The following is a 27057-nucleotide window of genomic DNA, read 5'->3' as shown; positions in this document are numbered from 1 at the left end:
AGGCTGTGCAGTGCAGGCTGCGCATCGCGATTAGTCAATCCCCAACGAGAGTGTGAAGTCCCGCCGGACCGCGGTGAGGACCACGGCAAGACAAATAGCAATTCGGGGAATCATACAAGAAATAAATATAGGATAGGATACTAAACGTTTTAGTCTGTTTCAAAGCTGCGCTCGATCCTAAGCAACAACAATAACAAAACATTCAATCATAAAAAAGGGAATTGTCAGGGATTCAGCGAGGAGTCACTGAGGGGCCACGCATGACATGTGGTTGCTTATATAGGCGACTTCATTTCACGCCAAATCCAGGGGAGAGTAAATGGATTTAATATCGTCTAGGTTCGCTCATGAGTGGTTCGAGCTGGTTTTGGCGGGGAGGAGAAGGGAAAATAATAGAATTTCGGACCATTCTAAAAAAGAAGAATGACGCATGCGTGTTATTTTCCCTCTGCTGTCACTCCGGATGAAAGGGATGTGGAGGTGGAGGGAGAGAGGAGGTGATGACAGACATCCTGGCAACATCCGCGTTACATTTTGATGAATGATTGAAAACGTACACACACATAGACACACAGACAAACACAGAGACACGTGCGCCCCCCCCCCCCCCCCCCCCCTCCGCCCAAACAATTCGCTGTTGCATTACACCAAATAACTAGAATGCTTCGCCCGGGGGAATGGGAGGGATGTGATGTGAGAGGAGGTGTGAGTGCATACAAAGCGCAGTTCATTAAATGGAGACGCCAGGACCCCCCGGGCCTATTTGTTGAATTGAATTGTTGAATTTGTTTTTCCCCCTGAAACTCCTGATGACGATTTCCTACATGAGCTGCGAATTAAGCGGTTTGATCTTCCCACCTCGTTCATTTCCACAATAAAGACACATACTCCAGAGAAGGCTAATAATGCATAGTTTATCATATTATAGCAATGAACCCGGAAGGCTACACATCTTCAGTAAAACAGTCTAAAGAGCGTCCGGGTCGCGGGGACTGGGTTAACCGAGCCGAGGCTCGGAGGTCAACACGTGACGTCGCGTTTGGTTATTCTCACGTCATGTCATGTGGTTGGCTAAAAGTTGCTGTGAACGATAAAACGGTTGCATCTGAAATAATACATAGTGACCACCGTGCATTCATATAGCTACTACAAGCTACCGGCGATGCTGTCTATATGAATAGGCTACTTATACTGCTACCGCTACAGTACGTTATCGCTTTGAATTCCTCTAAATACCTGAATGAAAACACAGCACCGTGCTGTGGAGATACATAGCACAGTGGAGGACACAGTGTGTGTGTGTGTGTGTGTGTGTGTGTGTGTGTGTGTGTGTGTGTGTGTGTGTGTGTGTGTGTGTGAGAGAGAAAGTCGGTTTACAGTGTGTGTGTGTGTGTGTGTCTGTGTCATCCCCCGTCTTCTTCGTGGAGAGTTGCTCAGTGCAGAGTATAAACATCCCATAATTTCAGGGGGACTGCGTGCCTGTGTGTGAAGCGAGTCCGTATCCACACACACCCCCCTCTGCATGCGGAGCACTGATGCACTTATCCTGGCTCCGCGACCCCCTTCTCCCCCCCCGCCAGCGGCATCGGCTCTTCTTCAGTCGCATCCCCAACTCCAGGTGCAGGATGGAGCGTTCTTATAGCAATCCGCGCGTGTCACCGGTGCCCGCCATGGGCAGCAGCGGGACACGGCAGCCCGTGTTCCGCCGACCGGGGCGCGGAGCGGTGGTCACCCTGACCTCGGCGCGCAGTCGGTGCGGTTCGGAGGGTCCGTGCCGTTGCCGGTGATGTTGTAATGGCGTCCATCCGGCGTCCAGAAAAACACGTAGTAGATGACCAGGATGAACGCCGCGACGGACACGCAGAGGAAGTACGCGATGGCCATAGCTACTTTGACCCAGATCTTGGTGGACAGGTTGGCGTGCTTCACCCGCTGTTCTCCCGGGTAGCTGGGTCTGCGCTTCATGTCCCCGCCGTTCTGCTTCTCTGTGGCCGCGGCGCTACTGCTGCCGCCGGCGGAGCCCTGCTTGCTGCTCACCGCTCTCATGGTGCCTCAAACTGGAGCCAGCGGTGGATAGGGATAGCCAACGACGGGGAGAGGGGGGGCTCCAGCTGTGGTCGTGGTTCTCTCCAAGCCGGTCACGGAGTGTGCGGCAGTGTTGACAACAATGCACCGCAACTGGGTCGGTCACGGCCGGACAGCTTCACACACACACACACACGGACGGACGGACACACACCCTTCCCTCACCGTACAGCTGTGCTGTGCTGCTGGTCGTTGCGCACAAGATGTGCACCCGGTGGGGTTTCTTCCTTCTTTGGATCCAGGTTGAGGCGGAGCAGAAAGTACGCAACACGCCACGATTGGGTTATAGTTTGGGACAAAACGTCCCGCAGAAGGAAGGGGTAGGGAGAGGGGGGAGGAGGAGAGATGAAGGAGGGAGGGGAGGGGGCGGTATTCAGTCACATTATCACCACTGAGCAGTTTCTCCATTTCAAATACATTTCCTTGACGTGGGCTCCTATAGAGCAGTAACTCGCCCCTTCCCTGACACAAAGCGTACTCTAGCTCTCAGTACGAGCTGGGGGTCTGAGACGGGTCGTACATCAATATGACGTTTACGACCATCGTCGACTCGAGTGCGACCTGCTCGTCGCGCTCCCAGGAGCCGCGGGTTGGGGGCTCACCTTCCCGGAGCTCAAGGTCGGAGAGGCGTCCCAAGGAGCTGCCGCGCACAGTGTGCACGCGTAGGAAAACGATTTGAAAAGCTCCAAGAACGACCAGCACATGAGATCACCGTCAGAACATGCAGATGTTATATAGTCTATAAAAAAAAAGTCATAGTTCGCATTTTTAGAAATGTATTTGCTAAATGTTAACTATTGTCACACACACACACACACACACACACAGACAATCCAAAGCAATCATTTTATTGGATTATTGAATTTAAACAGTACAAGCATTGATCTTCTATACATAAAATGGATAAGCTTGCACATCCGACAGCTCTACCGTAAACGGAGCTTTCTGTGCAAACGTGACACTGATTTTAACCAAGAGGCAAAAAGAAAAAGAGTAAAACTTTCAACATCCATTCCTTTGAGACCCAATAATCAAAAATGTAATTAATTGCAGGATCCAATAAGAAGACATTTATAAACTGATGTTACATTGAAATACAGATGACTTCAAATACAATCACCCAGTCTTGAGAAATAAAAAATGGCCACCAAACTAAAAGCACTGAAATGTCCTTTCATCAGCTCCATCATGCCACAAAAAAAAGCGTGGAATGTTCATTAATGTTAACACAATGTCACATCTTGTCTTAATGACATCACCCGGTTCATCTTTACAGCAAAGTAGAACATGATCGATTTTCAATCTTTTAAAACAGTGCCTTCATGCAAATTCAACAAAGGACCCTAATTGAAAATAAAAGCTAGACCTATTGAAATGTAATAAAAAAGTATCATCCTAAAGCACTCTGTAGTATGCTGAGGTCACGTCAGATTTCAACCACTGACACGTGTCAAAATAGCCGTATATTCTCACAGCACTTAAAGCTAGGGGAGGCAATTTGTAAAAATCTGTAAACTTGATTAGACCAAAGAAATGCTTGTAAATAAATTACCTCCCCTGGCTAAAAAAATAGGGGAAAAATATTTAATATTCTCCACATGAGAAGGATTTTAATAACAGTATAGCAGACGACAAAGTTTAAAAATGGATCAATTCTTTCCTTGGTTGATGCCTGATTGTTTAGTTTAAATAAAAATCCATTCCTGCAAACACAGGTTTGAGCCCTGAAGTGGAACACCTTTGGTGCCTTTGTTGGCCCCGTTCACCTGGCGGCCATCTTGTTCTAAACACTTGTAGTGATGGTACTGAACGCAGAATTCCGTATTCCGTTCGAATACCCTGCTAGCGTTTGGAACCAAGATGTCCGCCGGTTGACTGAGGCCCATGACTGAGAACGCAACAGTCTAGAGTCTTCATGATTGACCCATAACTCAAGTCTGTTTAGAGTTGCTTCAGACACAAACTGAAGATAAACATTTATGAGGGGTAACTGTGCTAAATTCAGTTGTTTTGCACTCCAAACCCGTGTTCAATTTCTTTCACCCACATATAGCAACATAATAATATATTTAATAATCTAGGAACACACTAACGCACACATTCAGCATGTGTGGTGACAATTATTCATCAAGAGAGAGAGAGCTCTTGTATACGGAGGAAAAAAGTTAACTGACATTTGGTATTTTATAAACTCATAGAAACATTAAAACCAGGCAAAGACTTAAAAAAATGTTTGGGTGTCTTTCTGCCTCAAAGAGCCAATTAGGCGACCTAATTCCTAGGACTTCAGTCAGTTCCCGTGCGGCCGTTACTGCAGTAGTGTGCGGCCAGAACAAAGCAAATACACACCACTACCCACGTCATTCGTTTGCAGACATGGGGAGACGAAAGTCGTTTTCTCCTGGATGCGGAGGATGATGAAAGTTTTCCAAAATATATATATAAAAAAAGGCTTCAGTGTCTTCCACCAGCTAGTGTTGCCTAAACACAACTCAGGAAGCATAAAATGAGGACACATGGGGGGAGACGGCACAGTCAAAGCAGAGTTTGGTCCATGATGTCTCTCAATAGGGCCCCCTCCATGGTAGTGACATTGTGGTGACGTCAGTGTGGTAGTGACATCGTGGTAGTGACATTGATGATGGTGACCCCATCCAGGCCCATGACCTGCGGGATCAGTATGATCAGTATGCTGCTGCTGCTACAGGCCCCCCCCACCAAAACAAGTCCATGAGCGTCACTCTGCTGAGGGCCAGTCTTCCTCCTCTCCTCTCTCCATCACTCTCTCCTTTCGAACCTTAGCAGGGGGTCTTTGGGGTCCCATGGGCCCTCAGCCTGTCGATAGAGAACACACGGGGGGGGGGGGGGGGGGGGTCATCTCAGACTAACGATTGTGTGAACAGTTTAGTAGCACTATTATGACCTCTGGCCAAAAGAAGTGCTGGGTGCCCATCTTCCTGATAGGCTCAGGTTTGAAAGAAGTGTTTCCAAGTGCATTTGACTGTGGCTACCCCTTCATAAGGGCGACCCTTCTTAAAAGAAGCGAGGCGTTCACACACCGACTCATGAGTCAAGTGGATAACCACTCCCGTCCTCATGACGACCACACAGGAAACTGTTCAGGGAGTCAGCTGTGGTCTCAACGTCTCGCTTATGAACATGAAAAAGATGATGCTCCAAGACATAATCGAGTCAGTCCATCGGATGACCTCAACAGGAAGCGGGTTGGATTGCTTGATTCAACACAAACCACCATCACATCCTGTTAATATCCTGTAAAATTATTTTTAATTCCCAATATAATTATTATCCTACAGACGGTTGCTTGTGACTGTGGTCTGCAAACTACCCTTCTGAATAAATGATCTATGTTAAGAGATTTAAAATCCAGAAAGGCATATGTTCAAGCATACGGAGCCAAAACAATCGACAACCGGTTCTCAGGAGGATTTCGACATCCATCATCATAACCCATGGCTGTGCTTCATGTCATTTGGTCCGTGAGGCTCATCCCAAGATGTAATTCAATCAGACTTCAGCCCTTCAAACGGCCCTCCGTCCTATCTGCCCCGTCATCTGTCCAGCCTGCTGCTGTTAATTCCCTCTAAAAAACCTTTTACAGGCGTAATTGTGGCTCTAATTCCCCTCATTTCCTGGTCCCTTCCCTGCCGCAAGAGCAGCGCAGGCCTAACGGAGACGGTAAACACCGCATGCCGCACGCTGCCGTCTCGCGAGCATCACTAATGACCCACTCAAAATGTTGGATCCAGCCGTAAACGCGAGTAAAGTGAGACGTCAAATGTTTGATAATGCTAACCGCTATGGTCCTCCCATTGCCATTAGCAGGGAACGCCAACACACTAATGGATCGTTATGGGCCGGGAACTAATGGATGGTGTACGTGTGGCGGTCTTTGGGCGGTCCACCCTTCCCTGTAGACTAACCAAGATCCTCAACATTTAAAAAGTCTCTACTTTTAAGTAGAATCTGACTAAGTTGCTGTGTTTGTTGTTCTTACCAATTGGGTCCAGGGGCATTTTGGACTGTGGTCCCTTGGAAATCTAAAATTAACCGAGGTTCGAGAGTAATACGCATTTGAAAATGGATCAGGTGATGTTAAGCTAGCTATGGATCTGAATCAAGACAAAACTATGAGTACTATTTCTAGTTGTAATAGTACAGTCAATAGACATCACTGCCGCTGCGTGTGTGTGTGTGTGCGTGGTCACATCGATTCATTTTACAATACAATAATCAATTCTGGTAAGCACATTAATCTCCATGTTTGAATCACAAACATAAATCATAGGTATCAAACACACAGACAAAAAAAACCCATCACAGTTCCATGACAAAGGACATTCAAAGACACGAGCAACACACAACTTTCAAGTAGTTTCTGCTCCCACAGATGGTAATGGAGCAGCCAAGCAAGCAAAGGCTGATTTAAAGCTGCATTCAAGGCAGAAAGGAACCGGGTCGTCACTCCCTCCGAATACTCTATTTATCCCTACACTCCCCTTAACTTTCCTCATTACAATATTAATTAGGCATTGATCCGATACTAAGCTGAAGAAGAACACTAGTATCTCACAATATCAGTGATTGGTAAATCGTAGAGCAAGAGTAACATTAAGCAGGGGTGATATTCAATAAGGCCAATGGTTTCCCACTTTGAGGCATTTTGAACGTGTCTAATGGAGGACACACATCATTAGATCTCAATCTGGAAGCCATTACGGCCTACTAATTGCATGCTAGTTCAGTTAGCAGCAATGAACCGCCATTTGGAAATCAGCCCATTGTGGCTGATGGTGTCATGGGTGCATCCACCTTGGGGAAAACTACAGAGGAGCAGATGAGAGGCACAGAGGAAGTTCCAGTCACCACATACAGCGGATGGAGAGGCAGCATGCCATGCTACAACCACTCACAGGGGAACCAGAGATCACCACACAAGGAAGAACCGTTCTTGGAGAGGAGGAGGAGAAGTGGGCGGGGCCTACAGTTAGTGATGACAGCCACCCGTGGTGGGAGGAGCATAGTCGGGAGGAGGAGGAGTTTCAACAAGGAAGAAGGGATCCAATCGGGCGGAGAAGGCGGAAAGTGTCTCGACAATTTTGCAGATTGGATCCCAAAAGCCAAGCGGTGACATACAATCAAACAAATTTCGACGTGGTGCTTTGTAGGGCTGGGTAAAAATATCGATTCATCAGTGCACTGCAATTTATTTGTTCTCGGTTCAATTTTGATTAACATTTTTTTGAAATAGATTATTTCCATAAAAAAAATAAATAAAAAAAGCATACTCAGTCATTTTAATCTAGAAGCGAGTATGCCTAAATGTACATGCCCTTTTACATTTGTCCATGTTATCATTATTACTTTTATGCTGCAAGTTTAGCTCAGGAACAATACTATACAATAGTGTATTCCCTTTTTGCTAGTTAAAGCACAATGAAAAGGTTAATTCATTTTGAAATGGTTAATTCTAAATAATATTTAGGTATTTTTGTCCTCTGCACGTATTATTGAATCGATATCGAAGCAATTGGATCAATATCTAATCGATACTGAATCTAATCAAGACCTAAAGAATCGAATTGAATTGAATTGTGAGGTTCCTGGCAATACCCAGCCCTAGTGCTTTGTGCTTGTGGCTGGCGCGTGCACGATAAGAGGGGAGCAGAGGTCACGCTGGTGCGCTGACACAACGACCGCTGCGGACAGTGAGCGGGGGGGCGGGAGACAGACCCACCACAGGAGGACACCAATCCCGATCTTTCTGTGATCAGACCAACAGGAAACAGGAAGTGGGGGGCGTGCGGGTGGGGGGAGGGGTCAAGTGAGCGTCAGACCGGCCTTACGGTACATGACCGTCTGAAAGAGGCTGATGTGGACCGTACCTGAGGACACGATGACGGAGGGTCCAGGTGCGTCCTGGTCGCCCCCTGCTGGCTCGGTGGTGGCGGCGGCGTCAGTCAGCTCGGGGGGGTCTGCCGTCTCTCCTGCTGGGGTAGAGGAGACCGTAGAGGAGGAGGAGAAGAAGGGTGGACGGAAACATGGGTTAACACCTTCCCTTGTTTAACCGTGTCACTATCTAGCACCACGAGTAATGCCGCTTGGTCATTACATGCCATTTCAAAATCGATCCGCTAGTGACATCACAAGTAGATTTGGTTGCACGCAATAGCTGGGTAGGATTTAAGTGTTTCCCAGAAAATGATGACAATAACCTTTCTGTTGCAACCATCAAGGCGTTAATTCAATGCAAGCAAATATGTGATTTGTTCTTTGCCATTTTTTGCAGTTCTTTACCCAGTGGAGGTGTAGCAGGTGCATCCTGCTCCACAACCGCTACCTCCATGTCAGTGGCAGATACTGTAGAGGGGGCGGGGTCAGGAACCTCAGAGGGGGCGGGGTCAGACACCTCAGAGGGGGCGGGGGCAGACACCTCAGAGGGGGCGGGGTCAGACACTTCAGAGGGGGTGGGGTCAGACACCTCAGAGGGGGCGGGGTCAGACACCTCAGAGGGGGCGGGGTCAGACACCTCAGAGGGGGCGGGGTCAGACACCTCAGAGGGGGCGGGGTCAGACACCTCAGAGGGGGCGGGGGCAGACACCTCAGAGGGGGCGGGATCAGATGATGTTGAAGAGGAGTCACTCTCATAGTTGGAGGTGTCAGAATCATCTGAGGCGTCAGGTTGAGGCACCTCAGAAGGGGCTGTTGAGGGGGTGGAGTCAGGGACCACTGAGGGGGTGGAGTCAGAGGAAACTACCACTGAGGGGGCGGAGTCAGAGGCAGCTGAGGAGGCGGAGGAAACTACCACTGAGGGGGCGGAGTCAGAGGCAGCTGAGGGGTTGGAGGAAACTACCACTGAGGGGGCGGAGTCAGAGGCAGCTGAGGAGGCGGAGGAAACTACCACTGAGGGGGCGGAGTCAGAGGCAGCTGAGGGGTTGGAGGAAACTACCACTGAGGGGGCGGAGTCAGAGGCAGCTGAGGAGGCGGAGGAAACTACCACTGAGGGGGCGGAGTCAGAGGCAGCTGAGGAGGCGGAGAAAACTACCACTGAGGGGGCGGAGTCAGAGGCAGCTGAGGAGGCGGAGGAAACTACCACTGAAGGGGCGGAGTCAGAGGCAGCTGAGGAGGCGGAGGAAACTACCACTGAGGGGGCGGAGTCAGAGGCAGCTGAGGAGGCGGAGAAAACTACCACTGAGGGGGCGGAGTCAGAGGCAGCTGAGGAGGCGGAGGAAACTACCACTGAAGGGGCGGAGTCAGAGGCAGCTGAGGAATCGACCACTGAGGGGGCGGACTCAGAGGATACGACCACTGAGGGGGCGGAGTCAGAGGAATCGACCACTGAGGGGGCGGGGCGAGGGACTGCTGAGGGGGTGGAGTCTGTTTCTGATACAATGACTGTTGGCTGGACCTTAGTCCGCACTAAAGAGGAGGACTGCACTGCTGTGGACAGAAGGGGAGGGCAGGGAGGAGAGGGAGAGGGAAGAGATTAAAAAAGGGTCGGAAAGACAAAACAAAATTGAAGGAGAGGGAAGGGTGAGAGAGAACAAGGAAGGCAAGGGAGTAAAAGGGAGGTCGTTAGTGAATTGAGAGCCAAAATCACTGAATACATCAATGAAGAGGTCACACAGTAAATCAGAGTGAAGACCGAAAGTAGAGACGAGAGGTTCTAAACGTCGGGCGGCAGAGCCTTTGTCATCCCGATTTCTCCTTCAGAGAGGCACGGACCGTACAAAAGGACAGATCCAGACCGGATCACACAAGACAAAGAAGCTCCACTCAATGCCCTCGGGGGCCGCGAGCGCTCAGGCTGGAAATCCAAGTCCACAAATTAAAAAAACCCAGATTCCCCGGCGGGTTCACCTCCCCCTCCTACCTGCGGCCGCGTTCAGCTTCTCCCGGAGGTCGGTAGGTGGGCGTCTCCCGCCCCGGCGGCCTCCCTCCTGGGGGCGCTGGCTCTGGCTCTGGGCGGGGCTGCTGTCGGCGCTGGGGGGCTTCAGCGGGCTCTCTCCCAGGCTGCTGCAGGGGGACTGCTCCTCCATCGCGTCCCCCCAGTCCGTCACGGGCTGGTAGCCGTCGGGGGGGGCGAAGGGGCTGAGGGGCTTGGCCCCGTCGGGGGAGTCCTGGGCCGCCGCCGCCGCCGCGGGGCTGGGGATCTGGACCTTGGGCCGGGGGGTGCGCTGCTCCTTGGGGCTGGTCACCACCACCGAGGCGGGGGCTGGAGTCGGAGGGGCGGCCGCGGCGGCGGTGGTCTCCTCCTTCCCCGCGTCCCTCTTCTCCTCCTGGTCGCCCTCCTCGCTGCCTCCCTCGTCGTCCGAGCCGGCGTCCTCTCCGTCGCTGGCGTCCTCCCACTCGTCCTCGTCTTCCTCCGCCTCGCCCCGCTTGGCTTCCTGGGTACCGGGGGTTGTCACGGGAACAGGACACATGGGGTTAAGGGACGCCGTGTGCTAGTGCTCCTGTGGTGTCCCGCGAATATCATGACACAGTGGTCCTAGGTTAGGTTATCAACACATGGCCATTCTGTACAGCCAGGCCAGGCTCTTCTACGTAGTGAGAGTTAAGACATGAGTTAGCACACATATCAGTAATGCATAACATGCAAGTGGTAGCAAAGGTGGGACGCCTTTGAAATAAATAAGTACGGTGAAGGAGGTGACATCGAGCGTGCAGTGCCATCATTTTAGGTTTTTAAGTCCAAGTTTTACAAGTTCTCCCAAAGGATTACGATATTTTTTTTGATTACTTTATTTAAAAAGGGACAGCACACATTAATAAACATGAGCACCTGAGTTCAACATGTAAATGTGTCCGATTTTGCCATATAATATATCTATTCTATCTAACTATCCGGTTCAAAGTCCATTATTACACACGGATATCAATAGGCCTTTTTGCACTGCCAAGCCAGTTCGGTCGCGTCTTGGCACGCCAATTTCAGCAGTGAAATTCACGGCAATTTCACTGCCCTCTGTCTTCTAGACCTCTTTAGAATAATTTGCATAGAACAAATATTTAATTGTTTTTATGATTCATGACACTGGCATGCAAGAATGAGTATACATCTGAGTCTAGGCTAAAAACGAGATTAACTATTTCAAATGCAAAAACGTCAACATTTTCTTGTTTTTGTTTTTTATCCAGAGGATAAAAAACGTCTTTCTTGTAGGTCGCACCATCTTTCCCTGTCTCCGGTTAATGTGACTGCACCACCTTCTCTCGGATGATCAGCAGCTCGCGGATTTCACTGTCTCTCCAGTGAGAACTACTGGTGTTGGTTTCGCTGCGTTGTCTCTGTCCAGACAACGCAGCGACACCTCTACCCAAGTCCCGCCCCTGGAACCGTGGAGCCGTCTAATCGCATTTACATCAGAATGAAACCTCCACTGTGTGTAGGGTCCGAGAGGGTCAATTGGGTCGCTAGCTTAAGCCGGCGATTTACCTCGGGCAGTGTAAACGCACGGACCATGCTGGGAAAAAGGCGGGCATAAGAAGCATATTTGGCAGTGTAAAAACGTCTAAAGGCTCCATAATGGGTCGTAAACCAAGTACCTTCTGTGGCGGGGTCGCTTTAGGCCTTTTCTCCTCCTCCTTCACCTCCCTCCTCTCCTCCTCGTCCTCTCTCTTGGGTTTGTCCCTCTTCTCTCTGGCCTCATCCTCCCGCTCTCCCTCCCAGCGGTTGTCGTGCATGCTGTAGTATCAGGGAATACCAGGGTATGAGCACACACACAAAAACACAACACCCCCCAATAAAGGGGGAGTAAACCCTGGTTATCAGGTCAACTCAACTTTCAGAGCGGTCTGAGCACGAGCGACGCTCCAAAAGTTACAGGAAATCTCTCTCTCTCTCTCTCTCTCTCTTCTATTGCTTGTTTGGTGTAGTTGGATAAATACATAAAACACATACGTACGTATATGAACACAACTATATTTTATTCATGTGCTTTTTGTACTCTGCTTATGTCTGTTTCTGTTGGCTCCAGCATCCACGCCTTCAACAGAAACACCGCCGCTCCTCCGACCCCACGCACCTGTAGCTCTGCCGCTGATCCCGGTCCCTTCCCCGGGTCCGGCCCCCCCGGCCCCGGGCAGGGGTCAGGAAGTCCCCGACGGTGGGGGCCCTCGGCGGGCGCTGGCTGTCGTCTAGGCAACCAAGCGATGGACAAACATGGAGGGAGCGAGGAGAGCGGGACGGTAGAACAAACATTACAAAAGGGGAATTTTAAAAAGCACCTCATCCTTATCACCATCTCTCACGGTGACGGGAGCTCAATCATTCACTCCCTCGCCGCTATCTAAGGCCTGCATCACATGAACAGAGACTGTGTTATAAAGTCTGACATAAACAGACAGTGGCTGTGCGTCAGCCATTAGGGATCTGGGAAGGATTGCAACAATAATGGTATTATTGTAGAAATAATAAGGCTGGTCACATAAACAAAGAGGAAGGCCGTCTAATCCGTTGAGTTGTTCTAGTCTCTTGACGTGTTTATCCGTTGTTATTGTTTCTTAAAACTGAACTGAACTCAACAGAGCGTTTGCCTTTCATCTGCCTCTGTCCCTCTACCTCTGTGTGCGCGTTTGATCCAATTATTCAGCATTAAGAGGAGAAAAGCCGGTCTCAGGTGATATCATGGTGGAGGGCTTAGCAGAGACAGCAGCCAGCCCCGTTGTGAGTCTCCATTAGCCCAGAGATACTGAGCCCGTCCGACCCCGGCCAGAAGGTCAACCAGCTATTAGCCACGCTACTCATGAGGGACGAGTGGCACTTACAGACAGGGACAGAGAGAGGGAGAGAAAGACAGAGACAGAGAGAGAGAGAGAGAGAGAGAGAGAGAGAGAGAGAGAGAGAGAGAGAGAGAGAGAGAGAGAGAGAGAGAGAGAGAGAGAGAGAGAGAGAGAGAGAGAGAGAGACAGAGAAAGAGTGAACAATACCGAGAGAGGGAGAGCAAGACAGCATGACAGAGACAGAGTAAGACAGAGAGAGTCGGCGAGAGAAAGACATGTCATTAAAGTGAAGGAGGAGATAAGTGGAGAAAAGTTTTAAAAAAACAGATTGAGAGAAGAGCCGAGAGGTAGGGGAGGAGAGTGGTGAGGGAAAGATAAGAAGCGTAGAGGATGAGCGACAGAAGGTGAAGGGAACAAAGGAATAAAAAGCCAAATGTGGGAGGATGAGGCACGCAGATAAAATGAAGACATGAAGAGAGGAACAAGAGACGGAGGGAGAATAAGGCGTGGCATGAGAGCAGACACTTAGAGGTTGATGATAAAGGGATTTTAACAGCTGTGAAAAAAATTCAATCCACTGTGGTAAGGCCCAGAGCTGGATAAGGGCTAAGGTCGTGGAGTATGAAAGCATAATTATAATACACAATTATATGAACTTTGTTTAGATAATTACGCCTCAATTTTTAAAGAATTTGCATTCTCCTTGCCCCTAGAGATGTTTCCCTTCCTCTCTGTAATTTAAAGGGGTTATTGTGATTTTCATTTTGATTGGAGCCTCAAAATTTAATACTGAGGCCATACCAATCTTCCGACTTCTCTGATGTGTAGACGCCTTGAGGCTTTCCTCTTGTAGTGTATCGCAAATTAACTCGACCTCTCCCGCCATGGCCAATCCTTCCCTCTGCACGATGATCATCGCCCCTCACCCCCCACCTCTGCGGACACTGCCCTCAAAGAGAAAGCTTTCCTAGAACAATCCCGTACACCCATCGGCTCAAGGAAGATGCCAGTTTCTCCTCATGGTCATACTCAAAATTAAAGCAAATACTTTGCCGTCCTAAAATAAGTTATTCATCAGACATGAACCTATGAATACATTCTCTGGGCAAGTAACACAACCAAACAGGACAGTTATAGCCTTCTTGTTCTATGTAGAGGTTTAGCCAGCAAGGAAGTGATAAAACAAGGAAGAATTTTCTTCCTTACATTCCTTCCTGTATAAGGGAATGTTAAGTGAAACAAAAAAGACAACACCGCTAAAAATGTACCATCGTTTTTCAGCTCACAATACAACCAGAGAGAAAGAGAGACAGAGAGACCGACTGAATGACGAGACACAAGAGAACATTGTCAAAAGGGAAAATATGAAGAGAGACAGAGAGAAAGAGAGAGGCTAAGGTGCTTAAGGGCTCTAGCGGCCTGTGACTGTCCTTGGATGAGGGTCTCAGGGGCTGGGGTGGGACACATTTACATAACTCTCTTAATCACCACACATTTACATAAGGGCTTTAACCGGTCAAACTGAGGACTCGCTGCTATTTCCCGGCTCTCTGGCTTCTGGGAATATGCGTGTGCGTGGGGCATGATAGCGTCTATGAGTGTGTGTTTGTGTAATGTTTAATAGATTGACATTGTGCATGCAACTGTGTGTGTGTGTTTAAAAGTGCACGTCTGTGTGTGCACTAGAGGGATAGCTTTCCAGACAGGAAGAGAGGGTGGTTCGAGAGGGAGGTCAGGTGTGGTGTAACCATGGTAACAACACCCTGTCAGAGACACTTCATGAGGTGTGTGTGTGTGTGTGTGTGTGTGTGTGTGTGTGTGTGTGTGTGTGTGTGTGTGTGTGTGCTTGCCTCTCCTGTCGCCGTGCTCTGGGCCGTCGCCCTCTGTCGGGGCAGATGCGTCCTCCTTGAACCTGTGAAAAACACTGCAGGCTTAACGCTCCGAAGACACACACACACACACAAACATTGGATTTATATAAACAGACCACGATGTTACTCCTGAAACAGACACACACATTGAGCAGACTCCCTCTCCTCCCTGCCCTCCCCTTCTGTCCACAGCAGTGCAGTCCTCCTCTCTAGTGCGGACTCGAGAACACACAACGTCGTCCTTTTTTCTTCAAGACTAACATGGTTTGAATTTGGAAACACATATCTTTGTACAAACTCGTTTATGCGACGAGGGAGCAATAGGGCTACCAACCAAAGGGTCAAAGGTCATGAGGAATTACTACATTTACCTCCACCTTTCCTCCCTCAGGCCACCTCTCCGTTCCTCCGCCCTCCCTCGATCCTACAAGGTGTCAGTCTTCAGTCCGTCCCTCCCTCCTCTTCCTCTATCTTACATGGTATCAGTCATCTGTCCGTCTGTCCACCCCTCCTCTCCCCTCCCCTATCTTAAATGGTATTAGTCTTCTGTCTGTCCCTCCCTCCTCTTCCTCCCTCCCTTCTCTTCCTCTATCTTACATGGCATCAGTCATCTGTCCGTCTGTCCCCCCCTCTTCTCCCTCTCTCCCTCGCCTATCTTAAATGGTATCAGTCTTCTGTCTGTCCCTCCCTCCTCTTCCTCCCTCCCTTCTCTTCCTCCATCTTACATGTCGTCGGTCTTCTTTGCGTCCCTCCCTCCCTCCCTCCCTCCTCTTCCTCCCTCCCTCCCTCCTCTTCCTCCATCTTACATGTCGTCGGTCTTCTTTGCGTCCCTCCCTCCCTCCCTCCCTCCTCTTCCTCCCTCCCTCCCTCCTCTTCCTCTCTCTTACATGCCGTCGGTCTTCTGTGCGTCCCACTCCCTCCGCCATTGGCCCGTGGCGTTGCGGTGGCGCGCCAGCCGCTCCTCGTCGATCGATTCCCGCTCTTTCTTCCAGCGCACGTACTCGGCGCGTTCCCGCCCCGTCATGGACATGGTCATGTCCCCGGAGCCCCGCCCCCCTGGCCGGCGGCTCTGACCAATGAGAGAGAGAGAGAGAGAAAGAGAGGCGTGTCCTGAGTCAGTTAACGTAATAATTACACGACACTTCTTTGGGAGCTATAATCCGAGGCCACAACTGATGCAAAATGTCTTCCACTCACGGTCCACTCCCTCTGGGGCTCTCCTCCGATCTTCACGTTCTCAAAGTCCATTCCTCCCCAGTTCCGGACGTGGCGCCGGCTTCCCTCCTTGCGGTCGAGGTCCGGCACGGGCCCGGAGCGCCGCGGGTCGTCCAGGAAGTTCCGGACGGGCTTCTCGCTGTCCACCTGACAGGAGGATGCCCGTTAGTCTCCCAGGGGCCAGTCCTCGCGCTTTGAATCACCATCCTACCATTCAAATCTAAATCTTATGAGTGCTTTACTCTCGGTCTGACTCAGAAGGTTTAGTAAAAGAAGACAACGCCCTCAGACCAGAGTATGAAACAATATGATGACGGCCGAAATATGAAGAGGATTGAATCGTGAATATTGCTCTACTGCTGCAAGGTTCTCTGTTCAAAGGGGATAGCTATGGTTCTTGAACTGGTTCTGTTGAACCGTGGTGCGATCTAGATCTACGTCCTGCGTTCCCACCAGATCAGACGGAGAGAGATTCAGGGAAGCTCTCGTTTAAGTTAAATTACAACATATATATTCATAAATGGGCAATTGAAAGCAAAAAAATGCACGTCACTAAACATCCTTACTGTACCGACAGCAACACATTGTTTCACCTACTTCGGACAAATGTACTTATTGTAGGTCGCTTTGATAAAAGCGTCTGCTAATGTAAACCTCACCCCCTGTCCTCGCTCGTACTCCGCCAGCTTCTCCATCTCCTCCTTCATCTGCTCGATGTTCTGCCTCCTCTTCTCCTCCCACTCCTGAGGACACGGAGACACACACACACACACACACACACGTTATGAAAATCGAAAGGACAACGGGCGACGAACAACAAACAGGTCCAGTACAAACGCCGTACAAAGTGCAACCTGACAACAAACTAGTGGTGCAACGGTTCACGGGTTACCCGTGATCCGTACGGATCAACCCCCACGGTTCGGGACGCAAGTGATCCGCGGATCGGCTGATAAATCAGAAAAAAGTTGTGCGTTCACGTGATCATCGCATGTTTAAAGGACAATTCCGGTATTTACAACATCATCAAGTAGCGTAGCGAAATACAGTTTCTGTCATGTTTTATTTGGCGTTCCGTAAATCCCATTGAAACGGAAACCGGAAGCGGAAATGTTTATGTTTGGTTGTAGTCTTTTCGCTTGGTTCTCCGTATCAACAGTAGGGCTAGAACCGAGCGAAAAGACTACAACCAACCCCCCTTGCAATGAGCAATGAGTCTTCCAACAGAAATCAACGGATTTACAAAATGCCAAATAAAATACGACAGAAACTGTATTTCGCTACCATACTTGATGAAAAAAAAGATGAGGATGTCTGCATTGCCTGGGGAGAGTGTAGACTCTAAACTCTCCCCAGGCAATGCAGACATCCTGAATTTAATTCAGGATTATTTACTATCGATGTTAAAAAAAAGGAATAATGCCTTAGGTTGCAATTCTTTTAAATATTGACTATGTTTAAAGGAAATAGCATTATTGCCTAATTTTTCACTTTATTTAGTTTTTACACATTTGAAGAATTATTTATAGTCACATTTGTCTTGTTATCTTTTTTATTGTTGTTGATCCGAAAATGATCCGACCCGTGACTCAAAAACCGTGACACGATCCGAACCGTGAGTTTTGTGATCCGTTGCACCCCTACAACAAACCAATGCTCACCTTGGTCTTCCTGTCCGATCCACCTGGGGGGCCGCCTCCCCTTTCTCCCCTCTCTCCTCGTTCGCCCCTCTCTGGCCTGTCTCCTCGTTCACCTCCTCCTCCTCTACCTCCTCCTCCTCCTCCTCTCCTCCCTCCCCTGCGGCCCTGCTCCCCCTCTCCGCTGTCTCCTTCTCTGGGCGTTCTGTCGGAGCGCGGCTCCCACTCTCTCCTCTCCGGCCGCTGCCCCCCTCCTCTCTGACCCCCCCGCCCCACACGGCCCGACCCCATCCTCCTGGGGGGGCTGTCGCCATCGCGCTGGGGTCTGGGGGTGTCCTGGTGGGGCCTGGGGGTGTCCTGGTGGGGCCTGGGGGTGTCCTGGTGGGGCCTGGGGGTGTCCTGGTGGGCCCTTGGGGTATCATGGTGGGCCCTTGGGGTATCATGGTGGGGCCTGGGGGTGTCCTGGTGGGCCCTGGGGGTATCATGGTGGGCCCTTGGGGAGTCATCCTGGGGCCTTTGGGGGTCACTCTCCTCTGAGGTCTTCCTGCCCCGCGGCTGGAGGTGCTTCCGGTCGTTCACCTGCCTATTCTCCTGGGGCGGGAGGAGACCACAACTTAGAATGCTGTGATGGCACAGCATCAACCATAATAGACAAATCTGATCAAATAATAATATGATATCATAATCACGATTATTTTGGTCAATATTGATATCACGATTATTCCAACGATTCTTTTTAAGTTTGAAAACATGCATTTATTCAGCATGTCTCTCCCAAAAAATACGTTGTAACTGAGAACTTTTGAAGTATTTTGCCTTTTTTCAAATAAAATGGGATAATTAATCCCAGACAGGATATTCAGGCATAACAGCAGAAAGTACAGGCGCTTAATAAGAAGTCAAAAGATTTTCCTTCAACAAAAACCACCAAAGATATGCATGATAGATTTAAAACCGCGGCACTTAAAAAGACGACTATGAAAACCACACCAAACAGGCGTAACTGAAGCATCACTAAGAACCAAACAAACACAAGAATACGGCAAAACAAACATCATAGGAGAGCCGCTTGGAGGAACAGAGGAAGGATATTAGGAGGGAGAAACCTTGGATCTGACAGTTTAATACCACACTACTCTCCATTTAATCCTCTGCATCACAGACCGGTAACGCGTGGAGGGAAGGCTGAATAAAATGGATTATGTAAAATGTAAATAGACGAGATCCGGGCAGAACCGTCTACTGAACCGAGGGAGAGGAGGGAACCGGAGGAAGATGAACTGAGGCGGCTTACAATGAAGGCAGTCTACGAGCTGATAAACGGGGAGGCAGAGAGAAGCTGCTATATGATGGAATATAATCCACCCTCCAAGCAGCTGTGGAGATCATCACCGTCTCTACCTCTCCTCGACAGACAATGAAGCCTCCGGATTCTGACTCCCAGCTCGTTCCGACCAGCTCCCTGGCTCAGTGAAAGCCCCCTCTGCAGCCTTTAGAGAAGACCACTAGGTCACCGCCTCACCTCCACTGGCCCAGTGAAGCCTTGTCTGTCTCGGCTAGAACAACCAGTGCCTCCAGAAAAATGCGTCTTTTTTTTTGTGATTGTTGCGCCAAAAAAATCCTTGATTATGCGGCACGTTTTCTTAAAAAAATGCGATGAAATATGCGGCATATTTATGCAATTTTATCGAATTATCACGTTGCGTAATTACGTCACTTCATAGCGTTCCCATGGCAACAGGGGGAAATGGCTGCTCTTGCGTGAAGTGAACGCAACATTTTTCAACTTTCTGCTAAGATATATGTAACTTTTTTGCAATGAAAATGCGGGGATTATGAAATCATGCAAGCCCCGCATATTTTGTGCGGAAATTGGCAATGTATGCAGTGAAAGTGCGGCATATTTGAAAAAATGCGGCCCCCGCATGAATATGCGGACTATGCATTGAATTATGCGATCGCATAATCACGTTTTTCTGGAGGGACTGAACAATAACTTGTTTTGTCACCGCCATATTAAGGATAAGCTTCAATTAATGAGTCGACTCTGCTCAGATCGGCCAAGTCGCTCAGGAACGTCCTTTCTGCCATCCCCTTGTCTCCTACCTCCTACTCCCTCTATTTAACCTTGAGACTTGATCAAGGCTTACCACCTAGTCTCCTTCTTCCTACTCCCACTATTTAACCATTAGAGGGGACGACACAGGTCTGCTCTGCACCACCGCTCATTTGCTGGTCATTTGTTCCACAACAGGAACTCAACATGATGAACTTTGAGGAAAAAGCCACTCAAAGTTTTGCTCTAAAGTCAGCTTTTTCAGACATCCACACACTAAGCACACACACAGACACACAGAAACATGGCGAGTGACCCTCCTTCTTCCAGTCATGACACGAATTGGAGTTTGCCTAGGGCGAAACTGCACTTTTATTCAAAACAAACATAACTTACACAAAAGAATGAAAAACCTGGGAGGAACCTGGACCTGTCCCTCCGGGTAGACTCCGGTCACCCTGGAGGACCGCTCTCTTTGCACACGAACCACACCTGGGAGAGCCCTGGCTGAGTGGAGAAGCAGGCTCTTTAAAGAGCACCTATTATGCTTTTTCGACTTTTATGACCTATAAACGTTGTTATAAGGATTCATAGTCATGTGTAACCATACTTAAGTGTTAAATAATGACGAACATGCATTTAGACGTCTTCCCTGCTGATCGTCTGGGGCGGCTGTGCAGAGCGCTAAACACTAGGGACGCCGGTCGCCATTCACTTATTCAAGTTTCCGGGATTTATCTACGTAGAACAATCCAGGTTTTACATGTATGGTAATGCTGACACATGCTCTTCCGGAAGGTAACCAATCACAACAGAGTGGGGTTGGCAGGAGGGGGGCGAGGGGGCGGAGAAGGACGAAGCCGAGTGTTGACAGAGAATGCTGAAAGCTCCCAGATGAGAGGAAGTGTTTCCCGAAAGTCTACATAGCTGTGATTCGTGTCAGGTTGCTCTATAGGAGTCAATAATAAGAAATTAAGACCAGAAAAGTAGTATAATAGGAGGCGGCTCCTATTATACTACCCCGGCTCCAATGCCCTCACTAGCGCCATCTGGTGGTAGACTGCTTCTACCACCTGCCCCATGGGCTTCCAGGGGGGCTGTGCCGGAGCACGCGTGCACGAACGCACGCACATGCACGCACGCACACACACACAAACAGCTAACCAGATATTCACAGTGTCATGGCTCACTTGACTACCAGCGAAATGTTAGTGAGTTCAAACCCTGATGTCTACCTGTAGGCCTCCTTGAGCAAACCCCTCAACGACCGAAATGACTAAATAGTACTAGTAGCATAGAGTCACCTCAAACCAACCAGCTGTTGTCCAGCCTGAACCGGCCATCCCTACAGTCTCTTGCTGCACACAAGCAGCGCTTCAACTCAAGTGAACCAACGTCTCCCGTTACAGTTTCATCCCTCAACCGCCTGCCAACAGAGAACTGATCCTAGCTTCCGTCTGTTGTCCTTTTCATCGTCTTTAAATGTGATTCCTGAGAAGCACCTCTGTGTTTGAAAGGTGCCGTTTGTATAAACTGCAATCAGTGAACTGACCGATGGTACTCCCTGGTACCTAGTAGTTCTGTTGAATCCCTCTGGGGAGGGATGAAGGGAGAATGAGGCTGAACAGAGTTTAACCAGTATGCTAGGGAGCTTCATTTTACACCATCACCCAGATGAACTCCATCTCAAAGTATCCACCCTGTACAATACCAGGGAAACTAAGTCTGGTGTGCAATGAGGAGTTGGGAGGGCAGGGGGCAGTGCAGTCGCTAGGGTGTTCAACTCCCAGTCGACAGGTACTGGGTTTGAATCCCAATATCCACAAACAACCTGTGGGCGATGTAGGCCAACCTCCACCTGCTCCTTACTGACGTGCAACCTTACTGCAGAGCCAACCAAAGTAATGATATGAAGCTATAGGGTTATAGCCACAGGGAGACATGGGGGCTGACCAGGGGACTGTGGAGCGGACATGAAGCTGAGCTGGCTCCTCTGCCTATAGGAGCCAGCACACAGAGTTCACACACCCACACAAAACTATGCACGTGCCGGAGGGACAGCGCCATCTAGCGGCGACGACCACGTCATGCCCGCTCAAAGCTCCTCAAATGAATGTTATTGACCAACTAATGAACTAGGCAGGGAGCCAACCAGGCAGGGTTCTCCCAGGGATTCTTTAACCTGCTGCGAGGGTTGGGCGCTGCACTCCTACTCTCTAACATACCACATTCAGTGCAAAACATATCAAAAAGCCCCATCTACTACTAAGAACAGACTTTCTATTTAAACTAGTCCCAATGTCCCAACTGGAAAAGATCATGGTAATGCAACACCACCATAACATTCTTTGGAAGAATCCCACCATGTTATAAACTTTTTTGTTTTGATCAGTTAGTATCAAAGTAATAGTTGGTGCCACAATCCCCTCCGCCCCTTCTGTCTCTGGCCCAGGCTCTGAGCTCAGAACCTGGCAGGACTGCTGGGTCCAGGCTCGGCTTACCCCGGCTGGTTTGGACAGGTCCACCGTTATGGAAAAGTTCTCCTTCTCTGCCTTCCTTCTGTCCGGCTCGTGGGGTTCGTGGGGGCGGGGCTTTCTGACGGTTGTCACGGCGATGCCCTCCTGCTCCGCCTTCTTCTTGTCCTCCTCTATCTCCTATTGGTTCGGGTAAAGAAATGATGTCATGGGAAGGTATATCTCCAGGCTAGTAGGAGAAGTCACAGTTGTAGTGAACTCTGGTGGGTAGAAATTAAAATAAAAACTAAAAAAAGTTCTCTAGGTTGGTCCAATACATTAAAAAAAGTGCATGTAGAGTTTCGTCAAATAGATGCAATCAAATAAAAAAATATAAAACTAAAATATACAAAAAAACAGATACATTTACTCAGTTATACAATCCTGCACTGAAAGTAAACATCAGTTTGTCGAGTCAAACTTCCTATTTCATTTATCTTTATCTTTAGTATCTGATCTGTGTTTGGGTCGCACACATTTGCATTTGATGCAAGTGTGTGGTGTGTGTGTGTGAAAGGGATGCAAATGTGGGTGCCTGGGATTAAGATGGGCACGTATGCATGAGAAAGGGAGAGTTGTGAAAGTGTGCGTGTTTATCTCAACCCATTCTTACCTGGTACCTCTTGACCAGAGCTTCATTCTTCTTCCTGAGGGCTTCGATGCGTTTGTCAAGCTCAGCCGCCTTCTCCTCCTTCGTCTTCAGATCCACGGCAGAAGACTGAGCAGGGGATTTCACATGAGGCATGGTGAGCACAAATCTACCACCGTGTCAGACCACCACACGTTTAGAAACCAAATACAAGTCATAGCACCACGTTAGACACACTCCTAGCGTCATTAATTCGATTTGCTGACTGATATACGACAGCAACAATATGAACACCGATGATAGACGGTGACATATAGTGACAGGTTTTCAGGACACAGAAATAGTTGCAGTAGGTTTCCCACTCACCATGGCTTCTTGTAGCCTGTCTTCACTCTCTGGTTGGTTTCCTATATGCTGCCTGTCGAAAAGAGGCAAGCAGTTGTAGCAGCCAATCTTACATAATTGCCCAACATTGCAGATGAGGTCGACACCGAATTCGTTCTCTGACACACTCTCAAGCAGTTAGAAATAGATTGAATAAGCTTATTTATAGATGGCATAGCAGATGTGTAACGTTAGGCCTAAATGGCACCAACTACGCCAATCAATGAATCCATTTCGAGATGTCTAAGCTTCTCAAAGCGTATTAGTAAACAGGTGCGTATCAGTTAACATGGTCAACCCCGCACAGCACTGAAAAAGCGTGGCAATGACTGGCAGGTTTATGCTATCCATGATGTGAACAATAAACAGTGAGTATGGCTGTATATAGGTTTTATATTTTGAATACACATGGGAAGTTATCTAACCAAAGTGGGCCATGTTGTGTGGCACGAAATAAAGCGCCGTGCTTTATAGTTGGAGGTAGTTGGCAAAGCATGCAATGCAAACGGGAAGTGGGACAGCCAATGTAAACAGTTCAAATTTCATATTTTCATTACCTTCAACGAAGTTAGTGGCGAAAAGTGCAAGGAGCTATGTGGCAACTCGTTCCAATGTATCAATTCCTCGGACCTCGTTGATGTGCTTTCATTATTCGGCTTCCTGTTGGCTGTAGTCAACTTCCTGCTGCACAGCAAGGAGCAATATTAAAGGGGCACACACTATTTGAACGTTTTCTTAGAAGTCATCCTAACATTTCGTTTATACATTTTTTTGGAATACTGAATAAATGTATAAATGCTTTTTGATTATTCATTGCATTTAATTAGGACCAAATAAGTCCGAACCAAATATTTAAATTAAGACGATTATAAAGATTTATGTTCGACGATCTTTAATAACACAAGAGGGCGCTAGTTACCAGCAAATTTATTCCACCCGTTGACACGGCGGTAATTGGACCAGCCGCCAAAATATGCATACGACTGCCTAGGTACCCTCAGCGTTAATTTAAATGTATCAAATTAAGGTTTATTTGTATTGTAAGACAAAAACACGAACACACACTCTCTCTCTCTCTCTCACACACACACACACACACACACACACACACACACACACACACACACACACACACACACACACACACACACACACACACACACACACAACTTGAGGATGGGTCAATGGTCTTTTTTCTTATTGGAGCTCATATCACAAAAACAGTGGATATAATTTCCAAAGCGCTAGGCTAATCTCAAATATGATGAGTCAGCTGTTTCAGGTGCAACAGGTGAGTCGAGTTTGTCCAGGGGGAATACCAGCTCAACTGGTGAGGTCATGCTACTTGGTAACAATAGACACGTGCCGCATGATCCACATCGTGTCTTGCTTACCTGTTGTTATGTAGATACTGAGGCACGCTGATGACTAACCCTATTAGTTCTTGAAAGTGAATACAATACAATTCAATAGGCCTACAATACAACAAAAATACAACACAAACCAATGCAAAATAGTACAGTGCAACACAATACAACATAGCACAACACAGACAATGCAACAAAATAAAACACAAAACAACATGACAACAAGATACAATATGCCTACAATACAACACAAGACAAAGCAACACACACATCACAGTACAGTACCACCTACAGTACAGTGTGCCCAGATAGCAAAAAAACTGAAGATAATTCTTCATCATTGGTGTTCTTTAAAATGAATGTCACGGCTTTATACAGGATACAGCTTTTCTAAACAACTTTTTTCATTTTTTTTTCATTTGTGCCTGTGGTTTCTGTTGAGTTCCTTGTGTTTTTCAAAACACCTAGCCTGAAACCAAATTAACATTAATGAACAAACACGTTTCACTTCAAGCATGTGTGCGCACACATACACACAAACAAACACTATCCAATTGCCCTAGGCTGTGTCAACCAACACACCATCAAAACAGACACGCTATCGTGTTGTCAGGCAGAGCAGCTAGGTTACCCAGTCTCAATCACTTGATTAGAGGACGCAACCTAAGCCAGGTATCTCTGCCTCTGTTGAAACCAACCAATCAGGGGAGAGCCAGCTCCTGGTGGGCGGGGCTAGGGGTGATTACCGTAGAACAATGGCACCACTTGCTCTGATAAGATGATGACGTAAGCAGCGGGCAGCGAGTTGAGGGACTCCACTAAACTTAATAATACCAATTAGAATATTAAAATGACCAATACTACTGAGGCGAAAAATAGTCTTGGCAATTAGAATATAATTTAATTATAACATAGCCCTTCTTCTGTTTTCTTTACCTGCCTCTTCAAAGTCGTTAGGTTGAATACATTTGACTACACACACACACACACACACACACTCACACACACACATGCAGACAACCACACACACACACATGCAGACAACCACACACGCAAACACACACACACACACACACACACACACACACACACTCACACACACACACACTCACACACGCACACACAAACTTCCCTCCCCCCCACACACCTCACCAGGCCACGGCCTGTGATACTACAGGGGAAAACCCTGTACACACACACACACACATGCAGACGACCACACACGCAAACACACACACACACACGAGCGCACACCCACACACAAACACACACACACAGACACAAACAAACACACACACGCATCGTACACACAAACACAAAAAGACACTGTACACACGCACACACACACACACACACACACACTCACACACACACACACAAACCTCCCTCCCCCACACACACCTCACCAGGCCACGGCCTTTGATACTACAGGGGAAAACCCTGTACACACACACACACACATGCAGACGACCACACACGCAAACACACACACACACGCGCGCACACCCACACACAAACACACACACACAGACACAAACAAACACACACACACACATCGTACACACAAACACAAAAAGACACTGTACACACGCACACACACACACACACACACACACACACACCCCCACACACACACACACACATCACCAGACCAAGGCCTTTGGTACTACAAGGGAAAGCCCTGCCTTCGCCCCCCCCCCCCCACCCATCCTGCGCACCTTACATCACCGCAGCGTTAATTACCCGGGCTCTGGCCCTGGCCTCAGATCGGCTTTCCCCCGCCGTGTAACTCCTGCCTCACACACCAGCGGGCCGGCCTCACAGCGCACGGCCGGGCGATGAGGTCACTGTTGTGACAGCTCAACAACAGGCTGGAGGGGGGGGGGGGGGGCGGGGGAGGTCATCTGGAGAGAAGAAAGTAACAACGAGGCATATCTGTTGATATGAACAGCAGAGACACACCGGCCGTGTGTGTGGGAGGGTGTTAGTGCGTTTGTGTGTTTGGGGAAGGTGTGTGTGTGTGTGTGTGTGTCGGAGGGGGGTGTTGGAGTGTGTGTGTGGTGTGTGTGTGTGTGTGTGGTTGTGTGTGTGTGTGTGTGTGTGTGTGTGTGCATTTGTACGGTGTCTTTTTGTGCTTGTGTGTGTGTGTGTGTGTGTGTGTGTGTGTGTGTGTGTGTGTGGTTGTATGTGGTTATCTGTGTGGTTGTCTGTGTGTGTGTGTGTGGTTGTGTGTGGTTGTCTGTGTGTGTGTTTGTTTGTCTGGTTCTGTGTGTGTATGTGTGTGTATGTGTGTGTATGGTTGTGTGTGTGTGTGTGTGTGTGTGTGTGTGGTTGTGTGTGGTTGTCTGTGTGTGTGTTTGTTTGTCTGGTTGTGTGTGTGTATGTGTGAGTGTGGTTGTGTGTGGTTGTGTGTGTGTGTGTGTGTGTGTGTGGTTGTGTGTGGTTGCCTGTGTGTGTGTTTGTTTGTCTGGTTCTGTGTGTGTATGTGTGTGTGTGTGGTTGTGCTTATGTCTGTGACAATAATGATGACTGGCATGGAAACACTTACCACTCAAAAGGTCCACTGGAAAATGTGGCTCAAGTACAGGAGATAATCA

The 27057-nt window shown here is 48.6% G+C and overlaps 1 protein-coding gene across 5 annotated transcripts; it reads right to left on the bottom strand.

The window, feature by feature from the left end:
* Positions 1-2917: 2917 nt before the first annotated feature.
* LOC307073385 (uncharacterized protein) lies at positions 2918-23754 on the bottom strand. Of its 5 annotated transcripts, none has more exons than XM_079733180.1 (15): positions 23651-23754; positions 23076-23127; positions 22734-22838; positions 22109-22261; positions 17576-18142; positions 16574-16657; positions 15897-16061; positions 15587-15768; positions 14679-14740; positions 12132-12243; positions 11653-11791; positions 9980-10493; positions 8404-9546; positions 7992-8096; positions 2918-4920 (listed from the first exon to the last, which is right to left on the bottom strand). In XM_079733180.1, the coding sequence occupies exons 2-15, from the start codon at positions 23076-23078 to the stop codon at positions 4916-4918; spliced, it is 3339 nt and encodes a 1112-aa protein (XP_079589306.1). In that variant the 5' UTR covers positions 23079-23127; positions 23651-23754; the 3' UTR covers positions 2918-4915. The 5 variants fall into 5 exon arrangements, with proteins under 5 accessions (XP_079589306.1, XP_079589307.1, XP_079589308.1 ...); XM_079733181.1 differs by having other exon boundaries at positions 7992-8093; XM_079733182.1 differs by having other exon boundaries at positions 17576-18139.
* Between the last annotated feature and the right edge of the window lie 3303 nt (positions 23755-27057).

Source organism: Pollachius pollachius (genome assembly GCF_949987615.1).
Source record: "Pollachius pollachius genome assembly, chromosome: 3".
NCBI lineage: Eukaryota > Metazoa > Chordata > Actinopteri > Gadiformes > Gadidae > Pollachius > Pollachius pollachius.
Note: the sequence above shows the minus strand (reverse complement) of the source record. Positions and strands in the feature narration are given on the sequence as shown.

Coding starts and splice junctions, on each gene's coding strand:
- LOC307073385 (XM_079733180.1), bottom strand. Junction 12,244..14,678: donor AGAGCACGGCGACAGGAGAG/GCAAGCACACAC, acceptor TTGGTTGCCTAG/ACGACAGCCAGCGCCCGCCG. Junction 8,097..8,403: donor ACCTGCTACACCTCCACTGG/GTAAAGAACTGC, acceptor CCTCTACCCCAG/CAGGAGAGACGGCAGACCCC.